Source organism: Microcaecilia unicolor, chromosome 10 (genome assembly GCF_901765095.1).
Source record: "Microcaecilia unicolor chromosome 10, aMicUni1.1, whole genome shotgun sequence".
NCBI lineage: Eukaryota > Metazoa > Chordata > Amphibia > Gymnophiona > Siphonopidae > Microcaecilia > Microcaecilia unicolor.
This window is the reverse complement of record NC_044040.1, coordinates 10011898-10030378: the sequence shown is the minus strand read 5'-3', so window position 1 is coordinate 10030378 and position 18481 is coordinate 10011898. Positions and strand designations below refer to the sequence as shown.

At 42.9% G+C, this 18481-nt stretch overlaps 2 protein-coding genes across 2 annotated transcripts in view; one reads left to right on the top strand and one right to left on the bottom strand.

The window, feature by feature from the left end:
• ITIH2 (inter-alpha-trypsin inhibitor heavy chain 2) overlaps positions 1-7734 on the top strand; it is a 73219-nt gene extending 65485 nt beyond the window's left edge. Inside the window, exons 19-21 of the mRNA XM_030215953.1 lie at positions 2075-2247; positions 5098-5209; positions 7526-7734. Of these exons, the coding sequence (XP_030071813.1) occupies positions 2075-2247; positions 5098-5209; positions 7526-7664 (424 nt within the window). The 3' untranslated portion in view covers positions 7665-7734. The remainder of the gene's footprint in view (positions 1-2074; positions 2248-5097; positions 5210-7525) is intronic.
• Positions 7735-16885: 9151 nt separating this feature from the next.
• The window catches only part of KIN (Kin17 DNA and RNA binding protein), a 49696-nt gene continuing 48100 nt past the window's right edge, over positions 16886-18481 (bottom strand). Inside the window, exon 13 of the mRNA XM_030215954.1 lies at positions 16886-17430. Within this exon, the coding sequence (XP_030071814.1) occupies positions 17368-17430 (63 nt within the window). The 3' untranslated portion in view covers positions 16886-17367. The remainder of the gene's footprint in view (positions 17431-18481) is intronic.

The following is an 18481-nucleotide window of genomic DNA, read 5'->3' as shown; positions in this document are numbered from 1 at the left end:
AGTAGGAATGTGGAGGGGGGAATTTTTAATTGACCTTTTTTTTCTATTTGCTTGAAATATCTTCCATTTTTTTGAGTGCTATTTTATTTTAGTGTGAAATAATACGAAAAAAAACATATGGCTTTTAGTGTGCGTTATTTTCTTTTTAGGGTGCGTTATTTAATGCACTCTAAATGAAATAGCACACGCTAAAATGTTCTGGAATTCTTTCCAGAAGGTATGGGAATGAAGTGTCATCTTCAATCAGAAGACATACACTGATAAAGCCAAAAGGAAAATTATATTTGATTCTTCAGAAAGAATGATTTACTGGTAGGGTTACTCATACTACCCCTCTCCTCAAGACCCTTCACTGGCTCCCTATCCGTTTTCGCATCCTGTTCAAACTTCTTCTACTAACCTATAAATGTACTCATTCTGCTGCTCCCCAGTATCTCTCCACACTCGTCCTTCCCTACACTCCTTCCCGTGCACTCCGCTCCATGGATAAATCCTTCTTATCTGTTCCCTTCTCCACTACTGCCAACTCCAGACTTCGTGCCTTCTGTCTCGCTGCACCCTACGCCTGGAATAAACTTCCTGAGCCCCTACGTCTTGCCCCATCCTTGGCCACCTTTAAATCTAGACTGAAAGCCCACCTCTTTAACATTGCTTTTGACTCGTAACCACTTGTAACCACTCGCCTCCACCTACCCTCCTCTCTTCCTTCCTGTTCACATTAATTGATTTGATTTACTTACTTTTATTTATTTTTTTTGTCTATTAGATTGTAAGCTCTTTGAGCAGGGACTGTCTTTCTTCTATGTTTGTGCAGCGCTGCATATGCCTTGTAGCGCTATAGAAATGCTAAATAGTAGTAGTAGTAGTAGGGTTATCAAGGCCTGTAACCTCCTAGTTGATGAAACTCTACAAGATTACTCAAGGGACATTTCTAGGAAAAGTGGTCAAGTGTCTCCAAGGTATTCATAGATGCAAGAACTGTATTCATTATTTATTTGATTCTTGATATATTGCCTTTCTGTCTATTTTCTGTGACCCTGCAGAGCTGAAGCTGGGGTATACAAAGCTTTCTCAGTCTGGAAGCTGTTTAGCTGTGTAAATATTCTCATTCTGTCCTACAAGCTCATATTTTTTGTTAACAGAATGGGAACACAAAGCCCTAGATGCCCAGAAACTGCAAAGTGTGTGTCATTATAGCTGCTTTAGCCACAGAGTCGGTTTTAGGGGCATGTGACCTGCACACTTATACAGAGTACTGGTATATTCAAGGGGTGGCAGTTCACAAGTTTATTTTATTTATTACATTTGTATCCCACAATTTCCCGCACAGCAGTAGGCTCAATGTGGCTTACAGGTTCTGGAGAGGAGAGAACCAACTCCGGGAATATATACAGAGTGGGAAATAGAGTAACAGTAGGTGCAAGGAAGCTGATAAGGTTCCAGAAAAGAGAATACAACTCTGGGATGAATATATAGAGTTAAGTAATCCCAATGAGGCTGCTAAGTCTCCGGGGATGGGACTACAGCTTCTAGTGAGCAATACAGAGTAGGATAATCCCCCATTTGTAAGTAAGCTTCAGAGATGATTCATCTAGTGATCCTTCCTCTGCGCTCATGCCACTCAACTAGGACTGGCACCGGTTAGTCCATGTACCTCACTCCCATACCATGCCATATACACGCTGCTGTGGTTGCCCGCTGTCTCCATTTCTTCCGGGAAGGCTTTAGTCCAAGGTCTACTCTAGTGCATGTAGTGAAGATGTAATTCTGTTTTTCATCTGGAATTCAGAGCTACATCTCCATACACATAGTGGGGTGAAACTTAGGACTGGCTCAGCATCTTTGAAAAAAAAGATGAAACCAGGTGGCCACCCAAGAGCCGTCAGAAAGAACCAAGTGTATACATTTACCGGCTTGCTGGATGCCTGTATTGAAGCAACTTCCAAAATGTTCAGTGAAAAGATTCAGCAAGTTCCAGTACACAGTTGGTGCTCGTGCCATGGATATGACATTGCAGATGAGTACAAAATATTGTCATTCCTCAATAAATACTATTTCTAATGTCTTTCTGTAGCCTGATCATCTCTGTGAAGAAAAACAGCAATGTTACAATCTCGGTGAACGAAGAGATGACTTTTCTGGTGCTGCTCCATCGCGTTTGGAAGAAACATCCGGTCAATGTAGACTTCCTTGGAATCTACATTCCCCACACAAACAAGTTTTCTCCCACTGCTCATGGACTCATAGGTGAATATGTCAGTGCATCCCATAATACTGTAGCATTCCTACTTTGGCCTTGGTTCCCTGTTTAGCTTCTGCTGTTTGAAGCTAATGAAACAGCACACAAGAGTTCCTGAAAAAAGGTTGTCCCAGGCTTGACTTTAAGACAGGGGTTCTCAACCCAGTCCTCAGGGCACACCAAGCCAGTCTAGTTTCCAAGATATTCACAAGGAGTATGCATGAGATAGATTTTTTTACCGTTTTGGGCAGTAAGCTTCAGGAAGCAACGGGACATGAGAGAAGACAGTGGATGCATAATATTTGAGAGAAATTGATTGGAATTTACCCCTGACGCAGCAACGGCGAAACAGGGGTTCCCCTGTCGGGATATGGATTAAGCTTTGAGAAGCGCCATTTGGAATGGACACTGCAGCATGAATATGAGCTAAGTGTTTTTGGGCTGACTTCTCTGCGAAGTAATTGTTATTTGTGCATTCAATTGATAACAGTACAGATTTATAGACATAGTGGGTGGACAGACACTAATACAGGACAGTACACCTTAGAAAAATTGGTGGCTGATAAGTGATGTGGAGTTTTTTCACAGCCATATGATGGTACGCCGAGTCTAAGCCTTATAGTCCTCTGAGGGGGACTGGCTGGGCGGGGATTCTGAGGCTGTTTTTCTCCACAATTAATATAGTATGTCCACAACAGTAACATAGTAGATGACAGCAGAAAAAGACCTGTACGGTCCATCTAGTCTGCCCAACAAGACAAACTCATATGTGCTATTTTTTGTGTATATCTTACCTTGATTTATAACTGTCATTTTCAGGGCACAGACCGTACAAGTCTGCCCAGCACTATCCCCGCCAGTAATATGCTGGTAGTGTGAGCCGGCGTTGGGAATTTCTATTTCGGATATATTGAGATTGAGCTTGAGTGTAAACATTTCAATAGATTTGCAGATGACAGAGGCACTTCATGCAAATCTATCTCACGCATATTCATTGTGGGTATCCTGAAAATCAGACTGTCCGTACGTGTCTTGAGGCCTGGGTTGAGAACCGCTGTTTTAAGGTGATACTTGCCCAACAGTTCAAGGGTAGTTGAATTCCAAAAAGGTACAAAATGATCTCACAGCAATGAAAAACCTTCACCGCCATAAGAAAAAATTTACTTTGGTACACTGACTGCTTGAAAGATACAACTACCCAGTGTACCTGAAAGTCACTCACCTTGAGCTACAGTAAGAAAGGAAACATAGAGGAATGGCCTAGTGGTTAGAGCATTGGTTTTGACATCCAGAGGTGGATGTCAGAACCAATGCTCAAATCCCAATACTGCTCCTTGTGACCTTTAGCAAGTCACCTAACCCTCCATTGCCAAAATTAGATTGTGAGCCCTCCAGGGGCAGGGAAATATCCAGAGTACCTGAATGTAACTCACCTTGAGCTACTACTGAAAAAGGTGTGAGCAAAATCCAAATAAATATTTGAGATTCTACATGGAATGTTGCTATTATTGGAGATTCTGTTGCTACTATTTGAGATTCTACATGGAATGTTAATGTTGCTATTCCACTAGCAACATTCCATGTAGAAGCCTGCCCTTGCAGATCAGCAACGCGGCCACGCAGGCTTCTGTTTCTGTGAGTCTGACGTCCTGCACGTACGTTGCTGATCTGCAAGGGCAGACTTCTACATGGAATGTTGCTAGTGGAGGAGTGGCCTAGTGGTTAGAACACCAGTCTTGCAATCCAGAGGTGGCCGGTTCAAATCCCACTGCTGCTCCTTGTGATCTTGGGCAAGTCATTTATCCCTCCCTGTGAGCCCTCCTGGGATAGAGAAATATCCAGAGTACCTGAATGTAACTCACCTTGAGCTACTACTGAAAAAGGTGTGAGCAAAATCCAAATAAATAAGCATATTTTAAAGCTTCCTTCATTTCATACCTGCTTTCTCCCAGCCTCTTTGCTTGATAACAACAAAGACAGAGGATTAAAAATGGGGCTCCTGAAAAGGGCAGTTAAAAAAAATATAATGTGTTTGAAATCCTTTAACACTTCCCTACAGCCCATAGCACCAGCATTTGGTTTCAAAACCTATCATAAGAGAAGTAACAGGAGGACAAGGCTCTGCCTCCCAGCATAGGGTATAGTTGCCCCTTTTAGATCCTCCAATCCAAGTTAAATTACTCAATGGTATTTTATTTAGATTTTGCTCACAGCTTTTTCAGTAGTAGCTCAAGGTGAACTACATTCAGGTACTCTGGATATTTCTCTGTCCCAGGAGGGCTCACAATCTTAGTCGGTAGATCACTAGGCAATTGTACCTGAGGCAATGGAGGGTTAAGTGACTTGCCCAAGATCACAAGCAGCAGCAGTGGGATATGAACCGGCCACCTCTGGATTGCAAGACCAGTGCTCTAACCACTAGGCCACTCCTTCACTATAGCAACATTCCATGTTCCACTGCACTAACCACTAGGCTACTCCTCCACTACTGTCACTCTTTGAGGTTCTACATGGAATGCTGCTACTCATTGGGATTCCAGAATCTTGCTATTCTTTGGGGGTCTAGATTTTGCTCACACCTTTTTCAGTAGTAGCTCAAGGTGAGTTACATTCAGGTACTCTGGATATTTCTCTGTCCCAGGAGGGTTCACAATCTAAGTTTGTGCCTGAGGCAATGTAGGGTTAAGTGACTTGCCCAAGATCACAAGGAGCAGCAGTGGGATTTGAACCAGCCACCTCTGGATTGCAAGACTGGTGCTCTAACCACTAGGCCACTCCTCCACCCCACACAAATTATAAATAAAGGTTTCTTCACTCTACACTGAGATGTTGTTTTGGGATTTTTTTGTCCCCTCCAGGGCAGTTTACGCGTGAACCAGAAGTTCAGATCACTAATGTGAGACCCGGTTCCAATCCAGAGAAGCCAGAGGCCACCATGGGTGTGAAAGGACACAAGCTCACTGTCACCAGGTAGGGCTCTGTCATTATTTCAAAATTATAGACTGCATTTTTTAAGGTATATGCTGCAGCTATTATCGTTTTACTCGGTTGTGTTCACAAACAGTGATTGTTCCAGAAAAATTCTGAATGCTTTCTCTTTAATAAGACAAAGAATACTATTCTACCAGCAGCTCACAGATTGATTAAACAGGTCGAGTCTAAGTCACTTGAGGCAGGGTAGAACCACCTCAAGGAGGCATCCCTCGTAACTCTTAGTTGAGTGATTTCTCAGCAAAATTTCAGCAACATGAAACCTACCAAAGCAATTTTGCAAAATAAGTGAAACTCAAAGTTTAAAATAGGGGGTCAAAATTCAAAGCGATTTAACAGGGTAGGAGAGGCTTAATTGGATCGTGCCATCGAGAATCTCCTCTCACTGGCTATGTTTCAGACAGGCTGCTGGGAGCAGAGCTGGGACAGGATCCAAACTTATCTGGTTAACTGGCCAAATTGGACTGCATAAAACCAGGGGCATAGCTAAAGGTGGGGGGGGGGCACATTTTGGTCTGCTGCCCCGCTGCCTCACCGCCCTACCGCTCCCCACCCACTGCCACAGCAAATACCTTGACTGGCAAAGTCCCCCAATGCCGGTCTCCGGCGCCACCGCGTTGCCTGGCCTGCTCACGTCCTGCATGCTCCTTTAAGTGCAATTGAGCATGCTCAGTTTCACTAAAAGGAGCGTGCTGGACGTGAGGGGAAGACAGAACAGGGCAGGCAACACGGCGGTGCCGGATAAGGCTTCAGCTGGCGGGGGTTGGGGGCCCCCCCAGCAAAACCAGGGGCCCAGAGGAAATTTAGGGGGGCCCAGGCTCCCCTGGCCCCATGTAGCTACGCCACTGCATAAAACACAGTCCTATCTTTGTCCGGTTTCACTTATCCGGTTACGAGGCCGAATATCGGCCCTTGACCGGATAAGTGCTGGCCATCTGCACATACACAAAAATAAAAATGACTTCATCGAAACCATAAAGTAACCTGTTCCGGGGCAGAGGGAGCAGGGAACCAGCGGAGCCGACAGGCGCGCGGCTGCTCTCTGCACCCTCCAACAGCGTGCACCCGGGGTGGACTGCCCCCACCGCCCCGCCCTTCCTACGCCCCTGGCTGGGACAGACCTACATGTTCAAAATTAATTTGATAGTCGTGATGAATTCCATTTGGGCAAGAGCCAGTATAAAAATCTGATTCATTACTACTGATTGTTATCATTGGTTAAAGTCAGATGTAGAATGCTATCGACCCATGACCTTTAGACATCTTTATTACAACGTGATATCAGAAGATTTACAGCTCTCTCTTCCCCATACTTGGAGTTAAAATATGGAACACTCTACCTATTGCAATTGGAATAGAAAATAGCTACCTTAGCTTCAGAAAGAGGCTAAAAACCTCTCTCTTCCCAAAGACTGCTTCATAATCAATATGATTTATACCTGCTAGTACCACCCACTGTCCTGTCTTCTAATATTTTTGATCTAATACACAGTTTATTTTTTCTAATGAAAAAGGTGCCGGTACTCAAATGCCAGGCCACCCTACAGGGGTGGGGTGATCACTGAGGGACCCATCCCACAATAACCAGGCCCCTTGCAACCAATCACAGAATCAATGACAAGGCAGAATTTGTGTGTAGAGCTTGAGTTCTTTCATTAAAACTTGGGTCAATTTTAGTAGACGATAGAAAAGGTGCCGGTACTCAGTACCTCCAAGTACCTCCACCTACCCTCCTCTCCTCCTTCCTGTACACATTAATTGATTTGATTTGCTTACTTTATTTTTTGTCTATTAGATCGTAAGCTCTTTGAGCAGGGACTGTCTTTCTTCTATGTTTGTGCAGCGCTGCGTATGCCTTGTAGCGCTATAGAAATGCTAAATAGTAGTAGTAGTAGTCTCTTGTAACCAGAGCTAATATTGTGATGTCATAATGCCTCAGTCCACCAATAAGAGCCAACCTCATCAGTGATGTCACAATGGCTTGATTGTCCTATACTTGGCTCACTTTTATTACATAGCTCTTTGAGCAGGGACTGTCTTTCTTCTATGTTTGTGCAGCGCTGCGTACGCCTTGTAGCGCTATAGAAATGCTAAATAGTAGTAGTAGTAGTAGTACCCCCTCAAAAAAAGCCCTATTAATACATTACATAAAGATATCAAATTTTCTCATACCTCACATTAACACTATCTGCTTGTGTCTCACCTAGATTGTAAACCGCACTGAACCCTGGAAAGGGGATATTAGCAGTATACAAGAATTGATTTGAATTGAATTTTTTGCTGGTTGATTTTCAGGGGATGGCAGAAGGACTACAGGACAGACACAGCGACCGGAACTGATGTCCGCTGCTGGTTTGTACACAACAGTGGAAAGGGCTTCATCGATGGACATTACAAAGATTACCTTGTACCAGAAATCTACAGTTTCCTCTAGCAGCCTTGAAGCTCCGAAACGTTTTGGAAATAAAGATTGCAATAAAATAATGAGCAATTTATTCTTAGTATAGACGTTTGGGAATTATCTCTGTCTACAGAAAGATATAATATACTGGTTTTATTACAACAAAAGCCTTAGATAACATAGTAGCTAAATTTTAAAAGGATTGAGGTGCCTTTCCTAAATTAAGGTACCTATTTTCACTAGGTTTCTAAATTTAGGTCTGTAAGAAGTGGTGGCTACAGAGGACGAGTTAGAATGGGGAAAATGTTAGGTATCCTGCACTGATTTTCAGCGTTAGGCACATAACTTAATGTCTAAACTTAGGAAATCTTTTCAGCCAAACAAAGCATGAACCTAAACTCAGCTTACAATCATGTACTTATGTACTTCATTTAAGAACCTAAATTCAGGTACAAAGTACATAAGCATCGCCATGCTGAGACAGGCCAGGGGTCCATCGAGCCCAGCATCCTGTCACCGACAGCGGCCAAAAGAACAAGCAATTTGTCCCGCCCATCCTAGAAATACTGTATTATTCCCTCGTCCATTCAATAACATTCTATGGCTTTTTCCTCCAGGATTTGTTTGCTTTATTTTTTGTCTACTAGATTGTAAGCTCTTTGAGCAGGGACTGTGTTTCTTCTATGTTTGTGCAGCGCTGCGTACGCTTTGTAGAGCTATAGAAATGCTAAATAGTAGTAGTAGAAGCCGTCCAACCCTTTTTTGAAGTCCGCTAACCGCCTTAGCCACCTTTTCCGGCAGCGAATTCCAGAAACAATGAGAATTTTTTGAATGGTTTATTTCACAAGGTTAATGTTCTCAACACTGTGCTACCAGTTTCTTCTTAATTCCCTCAGTGAGACATTCTTTGGTTTATTATAAAAATTAAATAGGGGACTCGTAAGAGGCCCTAATAGTCCACCTCCAGCACGCTCTGCTGCACTACTATAAGTCAGACAAATTAGTTAAGCATCGCCATGATGCTAAATGACCCAGATAAGGAAAAAGTACAGTCTTGTTACAAGCTGTTCCACGTTGCTGGATGTATCCTAATTTTAAATCAATATAAGCGTGTCAAAGTGCTTACTTTCTATTCATGTTGACTGCACACATTTTGCCATGCGTAGTGCATCTCTCACTGTATGCATGAGGCTGAAGACACGTATAGCGTTCTGTACGTCAGCCATTTATCCTCAAGTTTCACTTCACTAATTTCACTAGATGCTCCCAAGTTTACAGCATAAAGAATCCCTTCGGTTCCAGGAATAAGCTGTGTCTGAAAGACTGCAACATATAAATGAAATAATATATAGACGCATAATCTTGGGTGCCTTGGTGCTATAGAACTTAAATGGATGCATTGCTTCGCTCGCATTTGCTTTTCTGTTTTATAAATGCAACACAGACGTAATCAGCAGACAGAATATGTGAACATACAAGTATTTACACTTTCTCTGAATCAGATGTAAATGTGTACACGTACGCTATGCCTATGATGATTTACAACATAAGCACATCCATCGCAACCTCGCTACAGCTCTGTCCCCAGAAATACCTCCACATAAAGTCCTAGTCTGTATCTAAAGGAACAATCGGATGTTTTCTCAAAATGTCTTCACTGGAATTGAAAAAAAAAAAATAAATGAGATATGTGATACTCTGATTTCTACTTTTCTTTGTCTCGTGTGTAGAAATGAGGACCTTCCCACTACTTCTGTAAATTCTTAAAATTTAGGACAATTTTGAATGCTTTTTCAGTTGAAGATTGCCGTGTCACCCCCCTTCCCACCCCAAAGAGGGATGGGATGAGGCGAGAGGTAGAAAGTGCATGTAAGGGCTGGCATCTCACCACAGCCATGAAATACTGCCCCCCCCCCCCCACCACCACCACAGCAGTTTCCCATGCACCTTTCTGCAGATCTCCATTCCACCCCGCCCAATTCCCATGGAGATAATGAGTGCATAATAGTCCTCCATATGCTACCCAAAAACATTCCTTTTCTTACAGAGCTTATAGCTGTTCTGTTTACTTGTCATACTTAGATTGTGAGCTCTTTGAGTAGGGACTGTCTTTTTCATTTATGGTGTACAGCGCTGCGTATGCCTTGTAGCGCTATAGAAGTGATTAGTAGTAGTAGTAGTAATATAGAAGCCTGCCCTTGCAGATCAGCAACGCGGGCCACATTGCTGATCTGCAAGGGCAGGCTTCTAGATGGAATGTTGCTAGTGGAGGAGTAGCCTAGTGGTTAGTGCAGTGGAACATGGAATGTTGCTACTATTTGAGATTCTGGAATGTTGCTATTACTTGAGATTCTACATGGAATGTTGCTATTCCACTAGCAACATTCCATATTTAGATTGTGAGCTCTTTGAGCAGGGACTGTCTGTTTCATTTATGGTGTACAGCGCTGCGTATGCCTTGTAGCGCTATAGAAGTGATTTGTAGTAGTAGTATGTGTGTAGCAAGCTCTGGGCTTCCACTGAAAAAGTCCTGCTGATGCTTTCCAGTAGGTGGAAATGTCCAAGCACAGAAGACAGCCTGTGTCCTGGAACCAGCAGGGCTTCCTTCTGAAAATGAGCTTGCAGTATGAGGTACCTGCAGGATTGGACGTCCTGTGCAGGTTTCAAAAATGTTCTCTAGGTGCAAGAAAAAAGTGAAAGACTCATGAACAATTTATTTCCTATTTCACGTACCCTTAGCTAGAATTCAAATAAATCTTGGTTTCCTGCATACTTAGTAAACTATAAGGGTGGGTTTAATTACCATCAGTGAACCTAGTGACTGGTCTTAGTGCCAATAAGAGAAGCTTTCTGGAAGGAGTCTTTCAGAAATTAAGGATATATGCATTTGTTTGTAAATCAAATAAAGTTTCAAAGTTGTGTGAATTAAAATGTGCCAGTCCAGATGCCATTAAAAAAAAAAAAAAACCATACATTCTGGCAGATCCAAACAACTCCCGACTTCCCACATCACTGCAGTCCACTGCATCCCCTTTAACATAGTAACATAGTAATGCCAGATGATCGAAAGCCCCACACTGTGCCAAACAGCGCTCGGCTTTACCACCACTATCATCAGAGATAATAGAATGCAAATTTAAGCATGCTATTCTCTCTGATCATAGGGTAGAAGTGTGACAGGTCTGGGATGTCAAAAGCCTAGACCTGTCAAACATAGGGGCTGGAGGTCCATGGGACCACCAGACCTCAACTACCCCCACCCCAAGCCAAGCAAAATGGGGGCTGGAGGTCCGGTGGACCTCCAGTCCCTCAACCCCCCTCCCCGACACAAGGTCTCCAGCCCCCCTAGCCCCCCCCCCCCAGCTGTCCCTGGTGCCCCAGTGGGCAGCGGGTCAATCCCCCCCACCTGGTGGTCTAGTGACCCTACCCCACCCCCCTACATTTGCTGGAGGAGGGAGGTGGCCTCCCTCCTCTTCCATTGGCGCCGCCTCGAAAATGGGATGCACTGGGCGTGGCTTCACACCATATAAGGGAGTGGGGAAGGGGCGCTAGACCACCAGGTGGGGGGGGGGGGGGAATCACCCACAGCCCACTGGGCCACCAGGGACATCGGAGAGGATGCTGGGGGGGTTGTGGGGGCTGGAGACCCACTGGATTTCCAGCCCCCCCTGAACCTGTGTTGGAGGACCGGAGGTCTGCTGGACCTCTAGCCCCCTGTCACTGGAGGGGGGGTCCGGTCGGGGTTCTTGTGAGGGGGGGGGGCTGCTGCATTGTGGGGAATGGGGGCCTGCGAGTATGCTGGACAGGGCTCACCATTCCTCCCCAATGGTCTGCAAACCCTAATGCCAGCTCCAAGCTGGCGTAGGGTTTGCCACAATCAGCGAGCCAATCTTTGGTGCGCAGATCGCTGATCATTGGAGAGGAATAGGTTTAGCATGCATTTGCATGCTACTTGCGCTGAGCCCTGTTTTGCATGTATTTGCATGCTAGTTGCATTCAGAGCCTACGAGCGCATTGTTTCACATGCTCGGAGGCTCTGATCATGGGCTGTGGCAAACGCAGGCGCTAGTATGGCGCTAACAGTCTCTAATGCCTGCGTTTGCTTCTGATCATCGGCCCATAAGTGTCGGCATATAAACCCATCCATGGTCCACCTCATCTACCCATCAAGATGAGCCAGAGTTGAATTTGGTACTCTGCCCAGGTTCATCATGATTAAATACTGGTATAATTTTATCTCCATCTCTCCCTACCAATTTTGCAGCTCAGACCATAGAAGTCTGCCTGGAATTGGTCTTCCTTCCCGTCCTCTGAAGCTGCTGTCAAAGCTCACTCCAGTTATGAGGTCATTTAAGATTTGCTTTCATTGGATTCCATCCTTATTCTATATGTAGTGATCCTCTGCATTTATCTCAGACATTCTTGAATTCCATCATCATTTCTGTCTTCACAACTTCCAGTGGGAAGGCATTCTAGGCATCCACAACCCTTTCTGTGAAAAAGTACTTCCTGACATTGCTCCCAAGTCTCCCACACTGCAACCTCAACTTATGCCTCTAGTTCTACTACCTTCTCGTCTCTGATAAAAATTAGTTTGCATATTAATACCTTTTAAGTATTTAAACATCTGTATCATATTCTCCTTATCCCTCCTTTTCTCTAGGGCAGTGGTTCCCAAACTTGGCCCTGGAGGCACCCCAACTGGTCGGGGTTTCAGGATATTTACAATGTTTTTTCAGCACATTTGGAGATAAGAGGCTGTTTGTACGACCTCAGGTCCATAACCAATTGTTTCTGCATTTCTGGATGAGCCGTTTTTTTCAGGATATCGACTGTATATTTGCTTTCATCATCATATTTCTATTTTGGTGGTGGAGAATTACTGTATAGCCCCTGAAGCAGCCCAGTTGGGCGAAACACGGCCTGTGTCGGGCTATTGTATGCATATTTTAACTTGGTAATATCAATACAATATATTTTGGTTTATTAACGATCTGCTTTGTATAGTTTCCACCTTGGAGTTTGCGGATCATCTGCCCCTTTGCTTATTTACAATGAATATTCATAAGAGAGATTTGCAAGCACTGCCTCCACATTCTCTGGCAACGAATTCCAGAGTTTAATTACACAATGATTGAAGAAATATTTTCTCCGATTTATTTTTAATTTACTACTTTGTAGCTGCATTGCGTGCCCCCTAGTCCTAGTATTTTGGAAAGAGTAAACAAGGAATTCACATCTACCCGTTCACTCATTTTATAGACCTCTATCATATCTCCCCTCAGCCGCCTTTTCGCCAAGATGAAGAGCCCAAGCCGCGTTAGCCTTTCCTTATAGGGAAGTCATTCCACCCCCTTTAACATTTTCATCGCCCTCCTCTGTACCTTTTCTAATTCCACTATATCTTTCTTGAGACGTGGTGACCAGAATTGCACATTTGGTAAAATTACACCTTATTATTTATTTGATGCATTTGTATCCCACATTATCCCACCTCTTTGCAGGCTCAACGTGACTTACAATACATCATGAATAGTAGGAATACATGAGGAAGTGTACATTCAGTAATGGCAGAAGTGTTTTGGTACATGATAATGATAATGGCTACCTACTGAAGCTAGAATTTATTTTAAATTGTATTGCTTATTATTTAATGGATGGGTCACAACCTCCCTCTTACAGATCTGAATTCTGTAAGATAACACTGAAAGAACAAGAGATAAAGCTCAGATATTATAAGAAAAATAGAAAAGCTGGTTTATTAGAAATATTGGCAGAAGTAAGGTTATTATCAGGTAGCAGTAAAACAGTGTTAGTCAGAGATGATGCACTTAAGCAGAACTACCCAAAATGATGTTACAGTACTGCGTTTTAAGTACCTGTCAAGGTGGAGTAAAGATAACACACATTTTCACCTAGTCCTGAATTATTAGGACTTCTAACACCCTAGGCGCAATAAAACATAAGTACATAAGTATTGCCATACTGGGAAAGACCAAAGGCCCATCGAGCCCAGCATCCTGTTTCCAACAGTGGCCAATCCAGGTCACAAATACCCGGCAAGATCCCGAAAATGTTCAAAACATTTTACACTGCTTAGCCCAGAAACAGTGGATTTTCCCCAAGTTCATTTAATAACGGTCTATGGACTTTTCCTTTAGGAAGCCGTCCAAACCTTTTCTAAACTCCGCTAAGCTAACCGCCTTTACCACATTCTCTGGCAACGAATTCCAGAGTTTAATTACAGGTTGAGTGATGAAACATTTTCTCCGATTCGTTTTAAAATTACTACATTGTAGCTTCATCGCAACAAGAGAAGTGCAACCTGATCAATGGAAAAGGCTCCCCCCACCCCCACTCACAAACTTAGGAACTGAAGCCAATCAAGGAGTTGATTTTGATTAAGAAAGCAGGCAGCAAAGCAGGGACGGCAGACGCTCTGTTTCTCCAGGTGGTTGGTCAGCAGCAGGTGGTCCCAGTCGGTCAGGAGGTAAGCTCTCCCCAGCCAGGCCAGAGCATGCAAGCAGGGCACAGATTAACAAGCCTTCATCATATGGCTGGATCGGGCCAGCTGATATCTTTAGCAGTTGTGAGAGCTGCTAACAGCCAACTAGCTATTATGCTTATGGAAGAGATACATTTATCTCTGGTTTAGTACCATGCTGACTAGAATAACAAAATCTGATGTTTTCCAGTGTTGTGTCTTTGGGGGACCAAACAACTGATTTCTTCTGACCATGAAGTCCCCCAGCTCTGTAAACAGGGTTACATAAGTATGAAAGTATTGCCATACTGGGACAGACTAAAGGTTCATCAAGTCCAGCATCCTGTTTCCAACAGTGGCCAATCCAGGTCACAAGTACCTGGCAAGATCCCAAAACAGTACAATATATTTTATGCTGCTCACCCTAGAAGTAAGCAGTGGATTTTCCCCAAGTCAATTTTAATAATGGACTTTTCTTTTAGGAAGCTATCCAAACCTTTTTTAAACCCCGCTAAGCTAACTGCTTTTACTACATTCTCTGGCAATGAATTCCATAGTTTAATTACACGTTGAGTGAAGAAATATTTTCTCCGATTCATTTTAAATTTACTACTTTGTAGCTTCATTGCTCTTGGAAAGAGTAAACAATCAATTTACATCTACCCATTCCACTCTACTCATTATTTTATAGACCTCTATCATACCTCCCCTCAACTGTCTCTTCACCAAGCTAGCGCCCTAGCTGCTTTAGTCTTTCCTCATAGGGAAGTTGTCCCATCCCCTTTATCATTTTGGTCACCCTTCTTTGAACCTTTTCTAATTCCACCATATCTTTTCGAGATGCGGTGACCAGAATTGAACACAATATTTGAGATGCGGTTGCACCATGGAGCGATACAAAGGCATTATAACATCCTCAACTTTGTTTTCCATGCCTTTCCTAATAATACCTAACATTCTATTTGCTTTCTTAGCCACAGCCGCCGCATCCTGAGAAGAGGGTTTCAACGTATCATCAACGATGACACCTAGATCCCCTTCCTGGTCAGTGACTCCTAAGGTGGAACTTGCATTACACAGCTATAGCTCAGGTTCCTCTTTCCCACATACATCACTTTGCACTTGTTCACATTAAAACATCATCTGCCATTTGGATGCCCAGTCGCCCAGTCTCGTAATTTTTCACAATCCTCTTGCGATTTAACAACTTTGAATCGTCAGCAAATTTTAAATTACCTCACTAGTCACTAGTTGTTATTGAAAGTTACTTTGCCTTGCTCAGGCCTTGATGGGTCAGCAATGTGCCTGAAGTCTGAGAACAAAGCTCTGCATAGAAACTGGCACTGGCCTAAGTCTGTTATACGAAAAGTCAGATTCATAATGCTACATAGAGCCATATATGCAGGGCCTGTTTTGTCCCTACAGAGACATTTAGAGCCCAATTTCAGAAGGGTTGTGGAAATGCAAATTGAGATGTCCATTTTGGGATATTAAAAAATTTCCATGTATTTTACAAAGACCTCTTTTAAGATAGAACTATGGACATGCAGAACTGTACATCTATGTCTCCTCATACCCAACAAGATCTGCTATTTTACAAAGCGGCACGTGGGCAAATAAAAATACATTCCTTTAGACCACAAGCTTTGCAAAATCGCTGTTCCCTGGGCACACACACACCAAACACTAAACAGAGCTGTCTGCTCGTTAGGTTAATGGGGAAGCACTGCTTCTGTTTTGTTTTTTGTTTTTTAAATTGGCTGCCTCTCCCAAAGGCAGTACCCCTTTGCTGGTCAAAAGGGTAGCCCGTCCCTGTAAACTGTAATTATTAGAAGGGAGATGGGGAGGAATAGGGGGAGGGACCCGGGACACCCGAGTATAACACCCCTGAGGCTGACAAGAAGGAAAGATAAAATACTAACAAGCCTCAAAATAATTCCTTTAGCACAGGATAAAGTACAAAGCAGAAAATATATCAGAGACTAATAAAGAGAGACTAATGGGCTCACTTCCTACCTGCTGGGAGACTGAGAAAATACTGAAGCTAGGGTCACATGACCAGGGCTCTTATTGGCTCTCTAGAGTCAGGAGTTTTTTTCTCAGTCTCCACCTGCTGGAAGGCAAGCACAACCCATCAGTCCAATCCTGGGCCGGTCCGGAGGGATGCTAAGGAAAATACATTCCTTTAGACCACAAGTGTATAGGAGCAGCTTTGCAAAATCGCTGTTCCCTGGCTGCAGGACCCATCCCGATTCCGAAGCGTCTCCCTCTTCCACTATGATTCTCTCTCTGGTGTCATGGGAACAGAAGCGATTCTTAGTCACTCCTACTCACTGTGGTCCCAGGTTCAAGTTGGCAGTGTGACCCCTAGAAGTTATCTTGTGGTTCGAGCACTAGGGGTCAGGGCTGCCAAAATAAACGATTTACACATGTAAAAGCTGCTATTTAAATATGGAGATCCTTCTAAAATAACAACCTTAATCGGGAACAGAGGTGCTCTGCTGCCAGCTTCAACACATAATGTGGTAGTTCTCCGATATATTCATTCAGCACTGTTGGCTCACAATACTATGGAACGTTCTGATTAGAGATCAATAAATCGCACTAATCTCTCAATAGAAATATGTAGGCTGTCAGAGCACGTTAGCATGGGGCAAGCGAAAAGCTTGCTAATATAAAACAACAAATAGATCTCTCTCAGATTATATTGCGTTTGCTTCCTGTTCCTGTCTTTCCCCAGGAAAGCAAAATCAAAACAGAACAAGACAGCTAGTCATTTGGATTTCCAGAGGGAGGCTTTATTTAAAAAGCTAAAATGTTCATTGTTTTCTGTATATGTTTAAACAGCAAACGGAACATGAAGAGTAACTTGTGACAAATACAGAACTTTCACAATTTCTGTCTGAGAACTGTTATGCTATTCTTTTAAGATTAACGGTGTGCTTCTCCCAGGGCAGAAGAGACAACCCTTGTGAAATCAAGAAAGTATCCCAGCACAAAATTAACAAGACATTTTCAATACAGGAACAACACGAAATAGTACAAAATTAGACTTTAAATACACAATTTGTTGAAAACGTAAAAGAAAAAAAATTCCTTTACAACAGGATTGCACTGTTATTTAAAAATAAATCTACATAGTTTTTATAAATTTGATAAATCTATGCGGTATAGAATCTCTGACACAGTAGAGTCTTTTGCTTTCTCAGCAAACAGCAATTTATGGCTTCCAGATACTGTAATGTGCGATTCTCAGGCTAACTTGGAAATATCTTCATATGGAACCCTTTCAATCTTGTGGCCCTTCATCGGCCCCTATGGATGAAGGAGTACAGATGTATAATGTGAGAGACGAGCTGGTCATGCAACACCTCCCTGTCATTAACCTACAGAAGAATTAACAATAGCTGTCAAGACCATTGATCCTTGAAGGGTTTTTCTGGCCAGAACCAGGGACTGTGGGATCAGCTACAGATATGGCTAGAAATGAGATCATGTGATCCATTCGTCATATCTTGCATGGCTTGGTAACAAGAAAGCATGGTGAAAAAGCAAAAGAGAGCAACAGAGCGAGAGTTGGCGAGAGGTAAGAAGTGACAGGCAAGAAGAGCTACGGCAAAATTCCAACATACATATAGGCAGAACATCTCCTGTGCCTGTACCCCCATTCCCTTCTAAAACTTCCTGAATAATCCATCATTTTGTGCAAGCTGAATGGCTTTGGGTACTGGCGAGCTCCAGTGCAGCGAGGTTAAACTTAATGAACACGAGGGCTGGAAGTAACAAACATTATAACCAATTTTATATTATATTGATGACGTTATCGTTTCTTCAGAAAATATTTGAGTATTTCTAATGTGAATTTATAGTTTACATATTCTTTAGATATGTGTCATTTGTTTACTGGATATGTAACACATCCAGCCCGCAATCTTAATTATTGCTATTTCATAAACAGAATTAACTGGAAAGAGATCTTCCAGTTTGAAAGATGTCACCCTCCCTGTATTAAAAAAAAAAAAACATGTCAGTTTTTCAGACTCACAGATGAATTCTTCTCTTTATAAATTGATAATGCTTAGGATATGTTTAATCAGTTTCTGCAGCGAGGTTATCCTCCTGAATGGTCCACCAGGCATATAAACAAGTCCGGTTTGTAACTGGGATTTATTATTCTAGAAAGAAATCTTCACAAACATTATATTGTTTGCGTTTTGCCTTTTATGAACGAGTCAACCCAAGAGGTGAAGACTGAAAACATAATTGATATTTGGTACAAGACCAATCTATTTTTATGAACCACCCCAAATTTCACATTTACATGTTCACACAATTTGCATGCTTGTGCGGTGCTCAACAAACATGC